The sequence below is a fragment of the Trichoplusia ni genome, chromosome 12 (genome assembly GCF_003590095.1).
Source record: "Trichoplusia ni isolate ovarian cell line Hi5 chromosome 12, tn1, whole genome shotgun sequence".
NCBI classification, from domain to species: Eukaryota; Metazoa; Arthropoda; class Insecta; order Lepidoptera; family Noctuidae; genus Trichoplusia; species Trichoplusia ni.
Window position 1 is genome coordinate 13,459,961 of NC_039489.1, and position 21,407 is coordinate 13,481,367.

At 37.3% G+C, this 21,407-nt stretch overlaps 3 protein-coding genes across 3 annotated transcripts in view; 1 reads left to right on the top strand and 2 right to left on the bottom strand.

The window, feature by feature from the left end:
- The window catches only part of LOC113499230 (mucin-17), a 58,250-nt gene extending 53,149 nt beyond the window's left edge, over window positions 1–5,101 (top strand). The window contains exon 8 of the mRNA XM_026879625.1: window positions 31–5,101. Coding sequence (XP_026735426.1) covers window positions 31–3,564 — 3,534 coding nt within the window. The 3' untranslated portion in view covers window positions 3,565–5,101. The remainder of the gene's footprint in view (window positions 1–30) is intronic.
- Window positions 5,102–5,182: 81 nt separating this feature from the next.
- LOC113499231 (ribosome biogenesis protein NOP53) lies at window positions 5,183–9,089 on the bottom strand. The gene is made up of 8 exons (XM_026879626.1): window positions 8,899–9,089; window positions 8,376–8,550; window positions 7,909–8,122; window positions 7,553–7,734; window positions 6,995–7,114; window positions 6,364–6,584; window positions 5,820–6,016; window positions 5,183–5,442 (listed from the first exon to the last, which is right to left on the bottom strand). The coding sequence occupies exons 1-8, from the start codon at window positions 9,018–9,020 to the stop codon at window positions 5,267–5,269; spliced, it is 1,407 nt and encodes a 468-aa protein (XP_026735427.1). The 5' UTR covers window positions 9,021–9,089; the 3' UTR covers window positions 5,183–5,266.
- A 959-nt stretch (window positions 9,090–10,048) lies between these two features.
- Window positions 10,049–20,729, bottom strand: LOC113499464 (uncharacterized abhydrolase domain-containing protein DDB_G0269086-like). Its single transcript, XM_026879948.1, has 7 exons — window positions 20,078–20,729; window positions 19,898–19,947; window positions 17,097–17,584; window positions 13,674–13,877; window positions 12,760–12,856; window positions 10,545–11,095; window positions 10,049–10,233 (listed from the first exon to the last, which is right to left on the bottom strand). The coding sequence occupies exons 2-6, from the start codon at window positions 19,929–19,931 to the stop codon at window positions 10,563–10,565; spliced, it is 1,356 nt and encodes a 451-aa protein (XP_026735749.1). The 5' UTR covers window positions 19,932–19,947; window positions 20,078–20,729; the 3' UTR covers window positions 10,049–10,233; window positions 10,545–10,562.
- Between the last annotated feature and the right edge of the window lie 678 nt (window positions 20,730–21,407).

Consider the following 21,407-nt stretch of genomic DNA (forward strand, 5'->3'; position numbering starts at 1 on the left):
CCAGTCTTACTAAGCTTCTTTATGTTCTAGGTATTCCACATATGCGACACATCACGCAAGATCTCGTTCTTATGTCCCAACGGTACCATCTTCAGCCAGTCGCACCTCATATGTGACTGGTGGTTCAAGGTGGACTGCGCCTCCGCCCCAGCCCTCTACGAGTCCAGCGCCGAATACTACTCCAACGAACAGAAGAAAAGCCAGAAGATCACTCAGAGCCTTAGCAAAAACCAGGACCTTCAACAGATAGGTGCTGACTCCAACATCCGGGCCGAGTCGAGGCGCACGCCCGTCAATGTGGCCAGCACGACTGAACGACTGCTCAGGAGCAGACAGCGACAGACCGAGATCCCTAAAGCCACAGCCAAGACCTTCCAAGCCCTGTTCACAGACACTTTCAGTCCTACTCAACGTACTGCCGCCACTACTGCCTTCGAACAGCGTAGAAAGAGTTTAGTTCAACTCATATCTACCAACTTCGGCAACATTCCAGCCAGATCAACACAAGCCACTTACACGGAGTCTCCAGTATACAGAAGTACTGCTGACTTCAATCTGCGAGAAATGCAGGTTGCGGCGGAGACTGCTGCCTTCGCAAACAATAACAACAGACAATACCTTCAGGATCTGCACAACAAAAACTACCGGCCGTACCCGGTATACACGCCGAACTTACCGGTAAAGTCGAAAACCAAAAATAATCCTAATTTGACGACCCTGTATGATATTCGTGACAAAAATGCAGCGCCCTCAACTCCTGAACCGACGACGACAAAACGTCCCACTTTGTTGCCATACACAAGAAGTTACTCCACAATAATTGAAAAGCAAGAACCCTATACAAGACCCGGAGTATCTCTGCTGAAAGGTTTTCTACAAAAGGAAAAGAATAAGACTTTGGCAGCAATAACAACAACAACGGAAAAAATAACGCAAACAACGGCAAGAACCGACGGTGATAAACCGAACAAGGTCACTATTGAAACGAAAGACTCCTTTGAATCAGCGACGAAGATACCTCACACGACGAGAGCCGACTTGTACACTGAAACAGCTTCATCTGACCGCTACGACGTTTACTCTACTACGAACCAAGAAACACAAGTCACTACTGAAGCCTCTTACCAAGAACGTCGTGAAAGACTCATGAGGAAATTGAATTTAGACAGATTCGGACCCACTGGACCTACGGAACCTTCTGCTCCTGCGAGTATCACCGACAGACAATTTGGTGAACAATCCAACAGACCTGGAATAGCTGTGCCCCCATCTCTCACCCCGAAGACGTTGCATAGCCTGGCCATTTACTACGCGACTGCGTTAGACAATTTGTCGACAACCTCGACTCCTGAAGAAAATGAGACAGCGACGCCACCCTTCGATGAGTACGAGGCTATGGAAGAAGTCCTGCCAGCGCTGTTCAGTCGTCAAACCATTAATAAATACAGCAACCTGTTCGGTCACACAGCACCAAGCGCGGAGTTATTAGAAGAGATTAGAGAAGATCCTAATGGAACGTACAATGAGTTAGCTGAAGATTTAACTGTACAGCAAAGCCAAAACCCACTGGCCACCTCTCCTCAAATCAGGGAACTGGCTCAAGTATTTACACATGCTTTATCTGCATACCTGCAAGACCCAGTTCAGTTCAGAAAAGTGTTATCAGATATCAGACCTACGCATCCATCATTTGGGGACCTGTTAACCACGACTGAAGAATCTGTTAATACCGAACCAACGACAACAGTTAACGAGGAAGATGACGAAATATTAGGTTTCTCTGATGATCATAAATCAGTGCCAGCATTATCCAATTCACGAGAACCAAAGGCTTTAGGTATTCCTACAGCGTTTCCTATCAGAGAAGAGATAACAACTACTCTGAAACCAACAACAGAATACGTGCCGTCGCCATACAGTACTTTTTCTACCACTCCTAGGAGTCCATTCAGATGCTGTGGAAGAATATCAGCCTCGTACACTTCTCCTTCTACTGCCGGGACTCCAAGCACTCCCCTGTACAGCAACACAGTAGCCGTTAATGCAAATCTCCGATTGGCCAACAATTACAGCGAATCGATAACGACAACGGAAAGCGATTATTCCGTTCCCAAATATGGTGGCTTCCAAAATAATGCTTTGACATTAAACGATTCTCCTTACGGCACAAACGGATTGTCTACAGCAGGTAAACCATTGAGCGAGTACGTTGAAGCAACTAACTTGCCTTCTGCTTGGGGAATAGATCCGTCTGTCTCAACTACCAGTGATTTCGAAAGTAAAAAGATCAGAACTACCACAGCGTTACCTACAACTACTTCAGTCTACTTTACAGAAACAGAAAGTGTTGAATTAGAAAACGACGAAGAATTACAAAGAGCTCATAGTCAATCGTTTGCTGCGCCTCAAGCCAATAGCATAAGACATGGCAAGCAATTAAACTTCGAGTCGGAACCGTTGAAAAAACCCGCTGAAGATCTAGAAGCTCCTACCATACCCAGTGAAGATCTGACAACCGAGCAAACAACACCACAGCCTACTACCATCAGAGTTACGGAGACGGAAAGCCTTACGACTACTCCAACAGTACCCGATACAGTGTTCACTTCACCTGACAGCGACAAGACAACAGCTAACCAGTTCACTTGGTCGAGCACTTATGGAAACTGGCAGAGTACCGTCATAGATCCTATCACACTTAACGATGGGTTAAGCCAAACAGCGCCAGAAAACCAAGGGCTATCGGAAAACACTTACATACCAAGCACTGCCACCACAACAGAATACGCTCCTACCGAGCAAACAGTTTCTCCTACATTCAATTATGAAATAACCACACAAGAGACCAAAGAAAAGTCTGAAAGACAAGGAAAGCTGCTCAGAGACTACTCATCTACGGAACCCGCACAGGACCTAACGACAATTAGTGATACTGTTGTAGAAAAGGCAAAGGAAATCATGAACGCAACCACAGCTGAGAAGCTAATGAACGTTATGAAGAAAACGAAATCAAAAACAGTGAAGAGGCTTATACTGCTGTTAATTCAAACGTGTGATGACGACCACAACACTACCGCTGAAGCATCTAAGAAAGCCTTGCTCGAAGCTCTCATGGCTGTCTCTCAAAAAGACATGGAGGATATAGCTAAAGAGGAAGAAGCTACAGAAGTTCCAACAACAGAAACTAACGTATTCAGAAGAGTTGATAGAATAGAAAGGACAAGAGGAGACAGGAGAGGTAAAAGCCTAAACTTCGATCCTAGCGCAATCAACTCCCTATCAAATGCGCTTACTACAGAAAGGGTGCGAACAACGGAAGATTTAGAAACAGTTTCTACAACAATCAGTCCTATCACAACTAGTACGGCAAGTCGAAGAGGTGTTAAGAAATTCAACACGAGAACAACAACAGTTGAACCTAAAACTACTACAAAACTACCTTTTATAGATGCTCCTATAGCTGAAGCTAGGGTTGCACCTTCCAGTGACGCGAAAGCTTCGTCAGATACTAGGGCGTTAGAATTATTAAGGTCGCTTTACTCCATCGCAGCGCGGTGGGGTTGAAAACTCTTTAGTGTTCTAAGGATCCTGATCCTGTTTTTATATTTAGGGTTGAGTCCAGTGAGGTGTAATTATTTTATATTTTAGATCAGATACCGGGTGGTTGGCGTTGCCTTTGTAACTTGTTTTCAGATATTAAAAAAATTAAAGAGAGCTCTACAATTTGAGCCGATATACATTACAAGTTACTCCTTAAAAACCAATAACTTTGTCAGTAATACAAAATTCACATTAAAAAGTAGACATTGTTGCTAATTACGTAAAGATAGGTTATAAAGACCGAACACACTAGACGAATGAGATATTTTTTATTCGCTATTTAATTGTTATACAAGTTACAACAGCAGTGTTGCTATGAAAAATAATTCGAGACCCTAAATATAAACTGTAAATGTGATTATGTAGATAGTATTCATTGAACTGTCATTCTAAATTTAAGGAACGTCTTTATTTTCATTTGCTAGAAAATTACAGCAGTTCTATACCGTTAGGCTGTTTATTTTAACATAAAATGTGTAACATGATTATAACACGATGATATTAACACCTTGACAAGTATACAAAGACAATTCAGAAGCGTTTGACGTACCTAAAATGATCTACCTGATGTAAAACACTCAAAGGTTACCAAAACAACCATCATTCAGGAAATCATCATTCAGGTCACTTTGTTTTGTAATATCCAGATATTCTTTTTCGAAAAGGTTTTCATAAAAAGTTTGAAGTTTAAAAACTACAAACAAATATATATTGGTTGAGATCCCCTTATTTGAAGTCGGTCTTAATATCAATAAATTTAATTAACATGCGGTATAAAAAGCTCAATTCATGTTGCACATACTAAGCACCTTGAAAGAATAAAACAGCCCTATTAGGCTGAGTGGCACAATTTAACGTTAAATAATAATAATGTTATTAAAATATAAGTTTGATATCCTAATAAGATCCATATTAAAGTATTCGCGTAATACCAATTGCAGAATATATCATTTTGAAAGGTACATTGCCAATTTACCTGCTTCGGGCACCGGGGACCGATGAACAAGATCTTTTACTGGCCGTCGGTCACCGGTGCCCAATTTAAATTTATCACAGAAGGCATTGAAAGAAATTGAATTAGATAGTAACGTTACGTTGTGCAACCCACCCTTAGTTAATTACCTAGTTAACTTATTACGTTTTGTTATAAAATTTTGACTTCATAGTTTAACACGTAGTATTCTATTTATAGGCAATTTTAAAGTTTATATTTTCCTATTTTTAGGAAACGAATCTAGGTTTAGAATACTGAGTTACCTACATGATGCTATGTTTACGTTAGTTTTACGCTATTTGTTACATTGCCACAATATAACTGTAATATATTCTTAAGTGGACTATTTCTAGATGTATTATATGTTAGATATTTTTTTAGTAAATTTTTATATAAAATATTAGTTTTTTCTTTTTTTTTACCTTACCATCCATATCTTCATTTATTCTTGATGTCTTTTGATTCCGAATTAAAATTCGGGTATCAAAAGACATCCCTGGTATACAATTACTCTAGCAGTGACCCATTCCACAAACATACCATACTACATACTACACTAAATACTAAGTGATAAATAAATAAACCAAATCCAATATTAAATACTCTTTAATAACATACAATTCGTACATTACTTACACAATATCTTTCAAAATCCTTCCTTCTGCCTTTCACTTAAGATCTCTTTTTGCCTGCACTCTTGGTCACATATTTCTCAATATCTTTCTCTGTGACTTTGTGTCCGGGTTTGAAGTAGCTCTTGAGTTTCCTCTTCTTCTTCATCATGATCTTGGAGGCTGCGAGGGCACCGCGACGTTGGAGGGATTCGAAACGGTCGCGGAGGAGGTTCGCTGTAAATTGAAAGTTATGTTTAGATACTTTTGGTTCATTTTCGATAATTGAATGGGCAAAAATGATATCATAAGATTTTTGAATTTTGAATCTTGGATCTTTAACCTTGATAAAGACGAGAAAAGGCAATAAATAATTAGAAAATTACGACTAATTATGACTTTCACTACGAACTTTCATGACTGCATCTCTGTGTATAGCGCCGTCTCACTTTCAGAATACAACAAAGCCATGTTATGCTGCTTCAACCGTGTGCGGCGAGACCCTATAAAATGTGTGAAACACCAGGCAGTATGCCGGTAGCGGCATTTTGTGGTGGCAGCCGGTGGCCCATGAGAAAGTCCTTAGGCCTTACTGAATTATATACTGTACTTACTGGTACTCTTAATATTCCTTAAGTCGCCGGACAGCTGCTTGGGGTCAACGAAGTCTGGTTCTTTGATGGGCGTCTTGTGAGCGCTCAGTGTAGGCAGAGCCGTGGCCTCGGCCGCCGCGCGCTTCTCCGCCCGCTTCGAGCGCTCCTCTGACTGTTTCTGTTCACGAGTCTTTATCGTGGACTTCAGCTGACGGAGTCTGGACAATAGAATAGTATGTTTAATGGATACATTATTTCCAAGTCAGCGACGTTTAAGTGTCTGTGTGTACAGTAATTTTTCAAGATCATATGATAGTATTTGCTTGATGTGTATGCATGGTTTGATTTCGATTTTAATAAATACACATGTTAAAAAAATACGTGAAGAATCAACTAGATTTTGCATTAATTCATAAGCAGTCAACTAGACAGTTTTTTTTTATTAATTAATATAAATCGCAATCAAAGAAAAACATAAAATTCTCAATTCACGAAAATCTGTCAAAAAGGTCAACTTATCACGGACAGAGTATAGAGCAGTAATCATGCAACATCAACTACTCACTTATAAAGATCTGTAATCTTCTTCTTATCAATCTTCTGGCGCTTGAGCCGTTCCTTCTCTGCTAGCTGTTCCTTCTGCTTCCGCCTGGCCTTGTGATCCTTCTTCTTGTTCTTGACGGGCGGGTTGATGGCTTTGTACTCGTTATCCGTGTCGCTGTCGGGGTCCTCGGCCGGGTTGTGAGGTTGAGGGAGACCAGCGCTCATTTCTTCGCGCCATTGGTTCTGGGGATTGTGATTAGGTGGTTAAGTTTTAACTTTCACTTTATCAGAGGACAGGGATAGACTGAGTACATTAAAAGATTTATTTAAGTGATTGGAACTAGCATAGCATGTATCACGCTTGGTAACCATGTCGGTTTCTGAGTCTGATTAAAAATGTGCGCATTTCGAACTGGGTATGTATCAAGATACAGGTGACGGGTTGAATAGTATTGTACGAGACATTAGGTATATCAATAGTATTGATGCTACTATTATTAAAAACAATACCTGAAAAGGATGATTTATTGCTTCTAAACTACAACAGCAAATTCACAATACCTCCTACAACTACGGTTGGACAGTCCACAAATTAACCATCCAACCGTCCATATGACATGCATACCGAGACCTATCTGCCTATCACTACTAACCTCTTTCTCCTGCTGTGTGACTCTCCTGAACATGCCAGTAGTGACCCTCATCAGGTGAGCCTCCTTCTTCATCATCTTCTCTTCATGAGCACCAACTTGCTGCAGCAGTTCTTGATGCTCCTGCAATATCAATAGCCACGTAAGTATTACGAAATCATAATCATACGAGAGACAATACTGGAATCGTTCATGATGATATAAATGGCACACATATAGGGTTGACGTTAATATTTCCGCCAAGTCCCCTCCAATTCGTAACAATGTCATTTTAGTGAAGCCGAGGATGATTTTGGTGATTTATTAACATATAGAAATAAATCTTGAAAAAAAAATCATTAGGTTGGAAATCCAAACCAAATATCATGAAGCATTCATCTAAACATGAAGTTTGTTAGCTAGATGGATCTTTGTTACTCTTTCACGCAAAAATCACTAAACTAATTTGGACGAAATTTGGTACATAGATAGTTTTTAACCTGGATAACACATAGGATAGATTTTATTCGGATTTTATGTTACCATCATCATTTTCAAAAAACTTAAAAATAAACTGCTAACCTTGTATGAAGGGTTGTAACTGACACCAGGGTGTGGTGTTTCCACCGCCGCTCTGGTCACCACGGTCTTGGCTAGCGGAGGCTTCGGCCGCAGTCGCTGTGTGGGGAGCACATTGTGCAGCTGAGCCTCGGGTGATATGAACTCGTCGACCAACGTGGATGGTATGCCTTTCACTTCTGGTACTGAGAAAATGAGGAATAAATGCTAATTTTATAGTATACATAAATTATGGTTTTACAATGAAAATTATAAGGATACAAATCTTCTATCCTTATGCCTCTATTTCTTATTCTTATATTGCTTAAATCAGATTAATTTTATTTCAAAGGCATTTAAAAAAAACGAATGTAACTTACAGTCGCCTCCCCACAAATCCAAACTGAAGTTCTGTCTGACTTGCTTGGCTTTCCTCTTTTTGTCTATGGCCATCTTCCTATTCTTCTTAGCTTCTACCAACTTCTTTTCTAGAACACCCTTCTTTGCTTGCCGCTGGTGCGTTAACTTGCTTAGAGCTGTCGGCTTCGAGCCAATGGGATTTACTTTGTTTCGTTTAGCATTTGGATCTTGGACCTGTAAATTTTTTATTTATTTTGGGATAAAATAGTAAATTTAAACAGTTTTTCATTATATTAGTTTGATCAGAAAACAGAGCAAAAATAGTATTTATTTAAATGGACATCCACATAGGTCAAAAACAATTGGCAAAATAAGTGTTTTGACAAATTATAATGTAAAAATGTTTTATCATGATTCTAGTAATTACCTATTTGCCACTTTAAATCCAATATATGTACCTCAGAAATAAAACAGGAACATAACATACCTTGGAAGTGGGTAACAAGACTTCAAAGCATTTTGGGACTTCTTTCAACTTGGCCCTCTTTTGTAGTTTCCTAGACAATGGTTTAGTTTCTTCGCCATCTTCTTTTTTCTCTGGTTCATTGTCTCCAGCTGTATCTACCACGAAAAGCTCACTGTCTGGCTTTGTTTCAAATTTACTGGAATGATAATAATGATTGCTAAGTATAGTAGTTTCTTTTTTTGGTATACTTAAAGTATTACTTGAATTCTATACTAAAATAGTAATGCACGAAGTTGGAATTATTAATGTAATTACTATAAGAAGTCGTAACACTACAAATTATTAATTGCATGCCACGAGTGATTATTTGGCAATAATAATACAATTGTTATGTAAAACTTTTATTTTCTTGCAAACGTTTAATAGCTACAACGTATAACTTGGTTATTTCATGTGTTATATCGTGTTGTGAATTATTAAATATGTCTTTAATAAGTAAAATAAACACGAGTAAGCCGCACACACGATGTCAACATAACCTTACCCTAAACGTTCTTCTAATCGTTGGTCTTCTAGAAACTCCTCCACGTCACGGATATCACTGTATTTTCCCCACGCTTTCTTGTTCTTCTTAGAAACACGCTTCTTCTTTTTTACCACAGACATCTTTGAGTAACTATTTATTATTTATTTAGACGTAAAAAGAACATGCGTTTTACGTCAATGTTAGATTTGAAAGATGCGTTCCGTTCCCCGACTTTATTTTGTGGTCACGTTTATAGTATCGTATGGAACAATTAAGTTTTACAAGTTAAAATATAATAATGTATTGTGTTTTTAGTCGATGTTTATTTTTCATTTTATAAATAAAATAAAATTTAAGTATCTGGAAATGTTTCACTCGACGTTTCGATCTCGTAGCGAAAGAGGCTAGCAATTCAACAGTGTTGCAAAATTATCTTAAACGTTTTCAGATTCAAATATATTATAACAACACACATTTTAATCCCACTTTTACATTAAAGTGATTTTTTTATTCACATACGTAATGCAAGTTACGTCAACAAATTTTGCATTTCTACATTTTAAAATGGCTCGGAAGGCTTAAATAAAACACGCATTTACCCATCAAAGCATTTTGTTGCTAAATCACTTTTCTATGCTACTCGTCAGCACGACTGCCTATCATACTAACCATATTACTTTATATCTACAAACATAGTATCAGTATGTAGATATTATGAAGTAGATGTAGAAGAAGACTTCAAAAGAAACGTTTCAAATGCCATATACCTACGGCTAGTCGGCTTCTACTGTTTCCCACTTACGTTGTCGCACGTTTACATTTTGATTTTCGTACCATATGAAAAGTAACATCTTTTTCATAACTTAATTCCTACATAATACACTCAATTTGCAAGTATTGAACCCGCAACAAGCTGCGCATCATTTTGCAAGGTGGCTTCAGTTCTTCGCTTAGTCTTTCTGCAGTAGTACCTACAAAAACAGGATCAGGTTGACAGCAAAGGTTACATTAAAACAGTTTATCCTCTCAACATTTATTTCGAGTCATGCACCACAAAAAAACAGAGATCTGTCCCTTCAATAAATATGCTAATATTATTCTTCTTATTGTACTCTTTCTGTAGGTCTTTCCTGTCAAAAAGTTCAATTGCAATAAATAAGGACCTACGTTATTTTCAACACTTTTATTACAACACTTAAAATTAAGTAACAAAAATTAAATTAAGTAGACATCGAACTAATAAATGGCATTCAACTTCTCTTATCTACTTCTTTTCTTCTTCGCAGTCCTCTTCTGATTCTTCTGCCTCTTCTTCCCCGGGGTCAGCCGCTTTCTGTTCGTCTTTTGCTGGCGCTAGAACACACACAATTGTATTAAGCACCAAGTTTCATAAGTTGCCGAGAAGTTGTGTTTAATATTTTTGAGTTAGTCACTTAATTAGAAGTTAGATTACCTAAGTACTATAAATAAACTTCTAGAAATAAACAGCGTTAAAATAAATTCAATAAAAGAAGTATTATTTTTCATAAAAATACAGGAATAAAATAGTTATACATAAGTAGTATACGTAAGGGAATTTCTAAGTAATTACTTTACTGAGGTTGGGGGCCTAAAGGGTTTGGGGGGAGTGTAATATAGCAAAAGCTTCTACACACTGCACCTACCTGTGAGAACTCCCTTTACTACCATCCATAAAATCCATACTGTTTCGCGTAATTATAATTTTGATTGTTATCCCTAAAGAAACTATCCAAATTAACGTAAGCATTGGGGAAGACCTTCCCGTAGGATTTAGCGACAATTAATTTATTCGGCTTATTAACTATTTTATTTTGCTGAGCGACTAATTTAGTTGGCTTAAGAACTACTTTCGTCGGCTGTGCGACTATTTTAGGTGACTTAAGAACTGCTTTAGCCGGTTGTGCGACTGGCTTGATTGGCTGAGCTATTAGTTTGGTGGGCTTGGTGGCTAATTTGGTTGGCTTCGGCACGAAAGGGTTATATCTGAAGTGGTTGAAAGCGGATCGGAGCGGCTGGAACTGGAATTCGAAGGATTCGTCTACGATGTTCTCTTGCGGTTGCGCTAGCTGTGATGGGTCTACTGTGAGCGGTTCTGGCGTGGTTGTGGTGAGAGCGAGGGGTTCTGTGGCTTCTTGGGTGTGCAAGGGTATTTCACTGGTCACTTGAATAGGGTCCTGGTTGGTGCTGGCCCACTCTGAAATACGAAAGAACTCGCTTAACGAACCTTCTTGATTCGTTGACGAGCCATGAAACAAAGCCATAGATTAAGCGGATGCTCTCTAACAATTCTTCGTAATCTAAACATAGTAAACTTTGAAAACATATTTTAATAGCATTTGTTAGAAACAAGTTTAATGAACGAAGAGTGCGTGTACTGTGTTTTGGGAAGCTGCTAAAGATAGGTGTCACTTACCTAATCAAAACTTTTTGTAATGCATCTTATAGTTTTTTCCTGAGAAACTATGGAGACTTGCATAGTTTCTCAGTAAGTTTATCTCATAGTTAAGGGTGACTGAATATAGCACGCTTTGGTTTGAATAGAGGTATCCATTGAAACAGTTGAACTTGGATACATACTTTTAATATAATCTTACGTCTCCTTGATTGCTAGCTTATATCAATAATAGTGTGCGACTAGCAAATTCCATTGTACCAGGTGTTCGGGGTCTAATCACAGCTCGAGAACTTAGAAGAACTGGGCAGCAGTCTTAAATACTAGATTACTGAATAACGGTGTAAGAAGCAGGGTGTAAGTTAGTCAAGTCGAGTGGTGATATTAAGTGAGATGTCAAGTTACAGTCAGAAGTCATAGTCAGATAGTCACAAGTCAAGATAATATTGAAAAAACAGATGAAACAAAACAATATTTTATTTTTATTCACACTTTCTGTCGACACTCTATGGCTTTGAGACATCGCACTTAATTGTTCTATGTTAGTTTCTATGGGAAAATGAGTTGGGGAACATGTAACGCGACACGGTACATGACACGCTTATGTAACACGTTGCAGTAACGGCGGTCTGTAGATATTCTTTAGATGGGAGCTTCGCTGTGTTGCGCAACATGTTACAGGGTCGAATGTATTTGGCATTACCTCTAATATTTTTGTAGTATAACACTACAGTTACACATATACAAAACTGGATCCACGCGAGACCGCTACATAAAATATAAATAAGCTGTTGTTTTATAAAAAAAAGTAAAAAAATGTAAAAACATAACAAATATCACGTATACTCGATGTTCATCTCCTAACTAAGAAAACATTGCTTATTTACAATAGAGTAGAAGTTCTCTACTTATCAGTTAAGATTAGTATAGGATATGCAATGTGAAATAAATATTTTAATACTAAAGTATCCTAAACTAATATTAACCTATGATATTTATTCTGGGATTCTAAGATGTTTCATTTGTTGATTTTACTTTTTTGGGACAGGATATCAAAACAGGAAAAATTAATTATAAAAAGAAAGCATTATAAAATAACTGGAAATGAAGCTAAGCATGCCTCTAGAAGTACAGGAATTTCAAAAAACGTATATGCAACACAAAATTAGTCTGGGAAAGGTTGTAAAAATGGAGAGGTAATAATAGAACACAAAAAATATTTTAACTTAATGACTGAGGATAAAGAACACTGGAGAAAACTCCACCATCGAAGAACTTACTTGAATAAAAGAAGGATAGACGTTAAAAGGAGAGTAGAAAACAAAACCAACAAACCAAAAACACGAGGAATCCCAGAACGTATCGACCTAAAACCTTAAGTTACTAGTGGTGGTAGTCCGACTGGAGCGCGTAATACTCCTGGCTCTCCTGCTGCGGAGCCGCCTGGTACTCCTCGGGGGCAGTACCTTCTCCTGAGGCGTCGTGGTGCCCGCCGCCGAGGCCAGCTGCCGCCGCCTTCGCTGCTGCCGCCGCAGCGTTAGCCTGTGCCTGTTGAGCTGCCGCCTGTATAGAGAGAAGAAGTCGTTACAGATTTGAAGAAAAGTGTGATGGACTTTGCTTTTGACTAGCTGACGGTATTTATATTCATAATTGATGATGGCTAACTACTTAGGTATCAAGTAGCCGTGACGGAATTGTGCAATGTACAGTCAAATATATTTTTCGAACTTTAAGAAGAAAGAGACATCTTTTCGGTAAAAGAACAAGCGTGTGAAATGGATAATGACAAACAAATCTGGCAAATAATACAAGTTATACTTGAGAAAAAATGAAACTACTGTTAATATTTAAAATCAATAGTAAACGAACCTTTATGCTAGGGAAAGATTTAAGGACCAAGAGACTTTACGGGAAAGAAAGAAAGAATTGACATCGACAAGTTTATTGGAACTTAATAAAAGAATAAATAACAATGAGTTAATGTTCTTCCACACGCACTCAGTAGACCATGGAAATGGTAATGTCCTCTATAATGTAAGCCATTGCGTTCCTCTTCGCTTCCTGTTCAGGAAAACGACTCTAATTAGTTTATGTGGATTCTCTAATCAACTTTCCTCAATTTAACAAAGTATAAATAGTTTTCGTTTATCTATAGCTAAAAAGTGTTCCTTAGTCCTACCAAAATTATACTTGAGTTACTAGTTCCAGAGGTTCGTCCTTAAACGTTACGATTAAGTATATTTCTAAACAAAATCATACTAGCTGCAGATATTTTGGACCAAAATTTTGCCAATTCCTTTTTCTTCTCTTGCCAATGTCCCTATATCTCACAAGCGATTTAAGAGCATGATTAAACCTACTACCTCCAGTTCGTACATACCTGAGCCTTTCTCGCCGCCGCCTGCGTGGCCTCGAAGTCGATCCTGACTCCATGCAGCTGCTCCTGCAGCGCGTGCAGCCTCTGGCGCGCGGCTCCCACCATGGCGGTCTGCGCTCCGAGCTCGCCTGCCGCCTGCGACGCCGCCTCGTTCGCGTTTTCCGATGTCGCTTGAGCAGCGTTTAAAGCTGCTTGTATTACGTTCACCTGGAAGATGTTAAGATTTCGCAATTTATAGTGACTTGACTTCCCATGTAGGTCAGATTCTTGCAACCAATACAGAAATGTTAAATGTTTGTTTCAATTATTGCGTAATGAGCTAGACCAAAGGGAGAATCTTGTCTGGCAAATTTATACTCAAAAAGGAATAATATAAAAGAGATATTTTTGGTTGGATTGCAAGGCGACAAAAAAAATAAGAGAATTTTCTGTGACAATATGTAGCGCGCCATCAGTAAAAAATTACAATTAAAAATTACGTGTTTAGTCAATTCTGTAACAACTGTTTGTGAACAACAAGATCTGTGTAACACATGCAAATAGTTTTCTTATGAAATGCTGAGAGCGAAAGTATCTGGTTCATTGGTTGAGTGCACAATCTGTATCGCCGTGAATATAAGAAAGTTATCAGATCAGACTCAATGTTAAGATCAAATTGCGTAAACAGTGTAGGGCATATCTTGTTACAACGTCATTTCTCTCGACAGATTTAATTGATTATTACTACAAACTCATGATTGAAAAGGGTATTTGTAAATTTAGTAATGGCGTTTTAATATTGCCTGCCTGGGGCTCCTTAAAATTCAAAGTTTCTACATGCTTTTTAAATTAACATTTAACTTGGTACCTAAATCGGGAATGTTTACGCAAGTTTATTACAATAAAATTAGTTGAATTTTAAATTGATAATTTTATGTAAGTGGCTGAAATAACATTGGGGGTAATTTAAAATACCACGCAATACAATTGTGTATAAAACACGCACAGTTATGAAAAAATATGAAGCAAAGCAAACAACAATATATTCGGCTGTAATTGACATTAATTTCTTATCGAATATGCAAGCTGTACTTTACTGAACCTTGGTCTCTCTACAAGTCAGTAAATGATATTGGCGATACAATCAACACACAAAATGAGTCAAACGTTAAATTAACATTTCGTAACATAAACTTAACAATGTGATTTACAAAGTATTGTTGCAAAATGTTTGCAGTATCTGTTTTTTTAGGTTTCAATTAAAAATGGTTGATGTTTAAATAACTTTCAAAAGTTTCAAGTTTAAAGCAATACATGCTCCTAATTAATACTGATTTTCACCTAATTCATCAGTCCATTGAAGGCTCGCGACATTTAACTTAAACACCTGAAAAGTTTTACTGGATAATGCCTTAAATGGAAAAATATTCTAGTGTCGAATCACATGACTCACGTTTCGGCTCTACCGAAATTTAAACTAGTTTTTTATTGACTCTATAGTCGAGTCATTTTAAAACGCATTTTACAATCAAACGAATTGAATAATTATGGTAACAATAGTTCCAGTTGCATAAACCGCAGATTTTTCGCCAAGTTATGAGACAATCAGTCTAGACTCGAAATATTCAATGCGATATTACTAAAGGGGGGAAATTAAATTAAGAAATTTAAAAAAGTTAACAACAATTTGACAATTTCTAAATCGCCAAAATGTATTGAGGAAACTAATAGCCATTATCACAAAATTGGTGAGGAGTTTCGAAGTGTTATCGCATTTAAAAAAATAAACCTACGTTTATGGGTATATTATATCCTTTTTTTATTTTCGAAAACAATTAATAAAGGAGACATGGGATATTTACCCAGGACCTCGAAATTTGGTGTATACTCTAAAAACATTAGATACCAATATTTCATAATAATTGTTGATTTATGTAATTTACAGCTAGACCGTACTTTGATCTCTGAACCACAAATAATAGAATTAGAAATAGTATTTTAATGCTAACTTTATCAGAATAACATCGGAAACCTAGAGTATTACTCGGTCAGTATTTCGACAGGCCATTAGGCACGGTGAGCGACAAATCAGTGATTCTTTCTTAACAACTATTGCAAGAACTAAGTTTTTCATACTGTTTCTATTACGAAACACCATAACACAAAATCTAATCAATTACTTTAGATTGGTAAACGAATTAATATGTTTTTGTAAACATTTTGTCACGTAATGTTTGGAAATATAAAGCTTACACATTGAAATTTGAATAAAAATGCGATTTTGTTTAGATTTTGTTCAATTGCGCTTGTTTTGTTATTGTTTCTTTTTTTTTTAACACGGAACGTAATTTTTTTTAAGAGATATTTTTCTAGCACAAAAAGAAAAGCCTTACGGTTTATTTGCAATTTCATTTAAAAAAAAAACAAGATTCTCTATAATGCAGGCAGTCAAAGAATTATTTCAGATGCGATACTCCAACATTATTCATACGAAAATTCTTCTTATCACGGGTTAACCATAGATCTGATTTTGCTATTAATATTTCAGCCCGATATGTGAGTGTATTTTTCTATTATGTTATAACAAATTAAGCCTTTCAATAATAGAATTTTATGTAACCCAACAACATTTCAGTCCGTTACTAAACAATGACAACAATAAATTCAATTTAGAACCATAGTCGTGACACGGAAAATGGTTCCAACAATTGTCGAAAATAGTTCAAACAGTAAAAGTAACGTTATCAATTTTATTTACCAGTTAGTGGACCGCGGAGTTACGCAACAATGTAATTACCGACTTTCCGATATCATTCAACTAGCTTTTATAATTCTTTTTTCTTAAATTCTTCGTAAAACTCATTTGTAACTATTTTGCACAACCGGCTTTTTGTGTCTTGTTGCGTTTTTTGATATAAATTGCCTTATCTTTAAGACCGCGTTGCGTTATCTCTGTAAAAAGCTGATGCCAAGTCTGATATTTAAATAGTTCATTGCCAAAATTCACGCAAATTGCATTTAAGAGTATTTTCACAATAATAACGAACTTGTTTTGGTCCGCTGGCGCTGTTTTGTCGCGACCGTAAAACGCAGATGTAACCAACAATTGTAATGATTATAAAATTAACGGCTAAATTAAACAAATTATGCGTTAAACGTCGATTTATCATTCAATTCGTAGAGCTCTGTAACAGCGGATTATAAAATACTGTAATAATCTGAAATAAGTATTTATGATATATTATTGGTTGATTTAATTCTTTCCTAAGTAACCGTTTTTTTTTTTCAATTGAAACGATTATTTAGGCATTTTCGTAATGCTATGCGATTATTTAAAACAAATTAGACTGCGTACTGAAACAGCATCGCCATAAATTAAATTAATCTATGCTTTGCCTTAATACATGACCTGCTATACTACCACACTATAAAATATTAGTTACGTACCTGGTGCATGGCCTGCTGGGCGGCCTGCGCGGCGGACTGGGCGGCTCTCTTGGCTTGCTGCAGCTGCATCTCCTCTCCCTGGAGTCCAACCTTCGCGTCCCTCACTTGCTGCTCCAGCCCTGACAGGATGACCTGCTTTCCAGCGAGGGCAGCCTGAGCCGTCGCACTGGCTTGAGCAGCGGACTGCGCGAGCGTGTTCTTAGCGACATACGCGGCCTGGTAGCCGGCAGCAGCTTGGTTGCCGAGCGCTGTCTTCGCTTGGTTGGCGGATCCTTGAGCTATAGTCCTCAGTCCTGAGCCCTGACTGAACCCTTTCTTGGCTCCGCCGCCACCGCCGCTAGCTGCAGCCTTCACATCTTGGATGTAGGCGTCGTAATGGCTGGCTGACTCCTGGGGTTCCTGTGCCTGCTGCGCCTGCGCTTGTTGTCCAGGGTGGTCGTAGTCGTATTCGAAATCTGGTACCGGGGCGGCTGCGGTGAGGGTGAGACCTGCGGAAATGAGGAGAGTCAGTCAAAGGAGGATGGAAAATAACCATGACCTCTTAAAATAAGTCTGTTGCATTTACTACCCTATGTAGAGCAGATCCACAAATGGAACAATTTTACTTTAGGCATAGGTAGCGGCAGTTAAAACTGACACTGAAAAAATATGTAAAGTTTATCTCATCTCATCTTACACCACATCAAAATTTATCAAATTTTGGTACCTCATTAATTATTTTTTGTGCCAGAGTCGTCAACCCGAACTGACCTAGCCTGGTGACTGGTGAACAATGCTTAAACCTTATCTATATAAGGGCCTGCACTCAACAGTGGACATCTCTAAGCTGACATAATATTGCGTGACATGACTTCGAATCAGTCAGCTCTACTTTTGAAGGTTTAAATCAGCATTAGCGATATAACTAGCCTCCAGGAATCCAGAGATGCATAGGATGGATACGATATTTAATATATAACCACCGTTTCTTTTATGTAGGTACCTAAGTACCTATAATTCCATGAAATTCCATCGTGGAAGCATCGTAACTAGTTAACTAACTCAACATTTATCGTGTTCAATGTAGGAAACGTTGGTCGATCTTGCGTGAGGAAACCAAGTAACTTCCTAACGCACCCGAATTGTTATTTACATTACTATGTTATATAAACTCGATACGTGATATAATTGTATGTAATTATATTTGTATTGGTTTAGGTAATTACCAACATATTTTTTTATTTACTTGCAAGGCTGATGTTGGTAATTAGAACACTTGATTCAAAATAAGAACTTGCTTCAACTGTCTTTAATGGATAGTATTTAATGCGTAATATGCAAGAATAGTTTGCTAAAATGTATATTCGGCATTCATTCAATAACTTGACAAAGAGACTTAAGACTGCACGGTTTCTGCTGAGTGATTGAGGAAACCACGTCAAACCCACTGTGAGCGACGTGTTGCATCTTCGAACCCCGCGTAGGGCAAGCCTTTGTGTGATCCACGAATGCTTGCCCTAAAACTGCGTGCTTATGTGCATGTGACTTGACCCATACAACTTTTGATTCATGACATACATTTTGGTGACAGATTGACGGACAGAGGGGCACAAGTAAGGGACTCGTTAGTTTACTGAGTATTTGTCTTTTGAATAAACAATGAAATATACAACAATAAAGTCTGGTCTCAAATATTTTATTATTTTCAGGAATGTCATGTAGACCATGTCTATTTATTTTAACGAAGTCAGAAAATATTAACTAACTGCGGGCATTATTTGCCAACAAATAACACTAAAAAACACTAAGGTCAAAAATAGAAGTATAAACAAAAAAAATTGAATACTCCAACTTGGTTTACACTTCATTTAGTTAAATATTTTCAAACAAATATTTATTTATTATAACCAACTTAAAACTATCCTTAAAAATATATTTAGATTCACTCTCAAAGTACCTACCATTTTAAAGGCATCGTTCAAGCTAAAATCCAACAAGAGCGAATGATCCTCCTTTTATACGCAGTCGGGTAAAAAACGGAATCGGATGTATTCACATACTTTTTTTATCGATTGTTACGTATTGCTTTCAGTAGTCAGTTTGTACTTAAATGGATTTCTAAACGTGCAGTAGCATAATGAGTTGAACCACTACTAACTAGGTAACTTAGTTCCTGATTAATACATTCCTCAACTTTGTTTGAATATGAACTTAATATCATTTAATTCAATTTAGCACTATTTTTATACCTAGCATGATGAATAATTAGTTTAAATTTGATGATATCATAAATAAATCATAAAGAAAAATATTTGAATTATTATTTCTTGTTTATTATTTTTGTATGTCTGGGGAGCTCGTGGCTGAGCTATAACCGCATAAGTGATTCGATCACAGGTTAAGCTATGCTTGACGCGGTTGGTCCGTAACTGGGTGACCATCTTTGTCATAACGAGTTACTACGTGTTTCGGAAGGCACGTTAAATTGTGGGTCCCGGCTGTTATTCCTACATCTTTGACAGTCGTTACAGAAGCTTGAAAAGTCTGACAGCCAGTCTAACCAAGGGGTATCGTGTTGCCCAGGTAACTGGGTTTAGGAGGTCAGATAGGTAGTCGCTCCTCGCTCCTTGTAAAACACTGGTACTTAGCTGAACCCGGTTGGACTGGTAGCCGACATAGTTGGGAGAAGGCTAGGCCGGTGATAATGTTTTTGTATGTCTAAATAATTATTATTGATATTTTGTTTTTTTTTTTATTTTATCTTATAAAGTAACCTCATCTCTTATCTATTTTAAGGAAACATATTATCTATTACTACTCACCCATGCACAACAATACAGCAGTAAAGGTCTTCATTGTCGCTACAGTCGAACTGAAAACACCGAATTTAATTAACACTAAATTAATAAATACTATCTCAAATAAAAAAATAAACGATTTTTAAAGTAAAATTCTAGATAAATCTTTAAACACTATTCACAAGTCTCAATATCACTGATTACCTTCCAATACTTTCACAAAAGTTTAAATGTTATGTTTTAGGCAAGGGGGTGAGAAAGGCCCCGCTCTGCGGTCCGTGAGGCAATGTACAGACAGACAAAAATCACTTGTATTTATAGTGATTGCTCTACGGAGCGAAAGACCAACGGCCAAGGAGGAAAAATATAGAGCTGTACGTACGAAAAGTAAGGGAATTGTACCATTTTTTTGTACCATGGTTTTGATGTTTTGTTGTAGCTGAAGAAATCTCTGGAAAGATTTATTTTTTATTTTTTATCAAAAGGTTTTAATTAATTGGAGTAAGTTACTGACAATACAGTGAGTCTTTACAGTTTTTTTTTAAGTATACTGCTGTCGAGATTTTCGAATGTATTTTTGATTGGAATAAAAACTAGTAACTTAATACCTTCAATGGGACTCTTTGGAGCATAGGAGATCCTACTGGTAGACGTCGCCACAAAAGCTGAATAAAGTTGCACTTAACGTTTTCACTGCGTAATATTTAATTAAAGTGAAATGAAAAAAAAATCACGTGATCCAAAGATTAAATCATCTCATCAAGAATAAGTTAAAAAAAATAAACTCCTTTGCTTCTTCCCTAGTACTTCAGATTTTTTCAATATTAAGTTAACTTTATTCTTAATATTAGATTTATTAATTACAGATAGAATATTTGCCAAAATACTCCTGGCACGATTTGCACGTAAAATTTATTTTATTTCATGCTTAAAGGTGGTATTATCATCTCTAGAACTATCTGTTACAGTTTCACACAGTTTCAGGGTGCAAAGTGGAGAAAAATTATATCATTGTGCATTAGCAGAGCGCGGGCGAGCCTTGTCGCCGCGTCATAATGTTTGTCAATAGCATGCACTCGCGTGTTGCTTCGCCAATCATTCCTATTCAATTTAATAATGTAACTATTACAGAATATTATCGAATCTTACAAAATAAACTAACGTAATAAACATACGTAATGTTCGCTGAAAATACTTACTGAAATAATACAAATTTTACAGTTGAGCAGAGTATAAGGCTTTCAGGAATTTGGTTTTCATCGGATTCGGAGGAAACGACCCATAAAATAATCCTGTCTGCTTCCTGTGACTTTTAAATCATCTTCTGGACTCAATAAATATTATGATGATTAGTGTGTGTGTGTTACGAGGTGGGCCTGTCTCCATTAATTAATCGACAGACTCTTAATAAGTAGTGCAATTTAAAATCTTATGGAAGAAGAAAATAAAACGCTAGTTTTCTGCTTCAGACCAAGTCTCATCAACATTATTTTAGAGGTTTGAGGAAAGATTTACTTTTTTCTTCTAGTTGGCT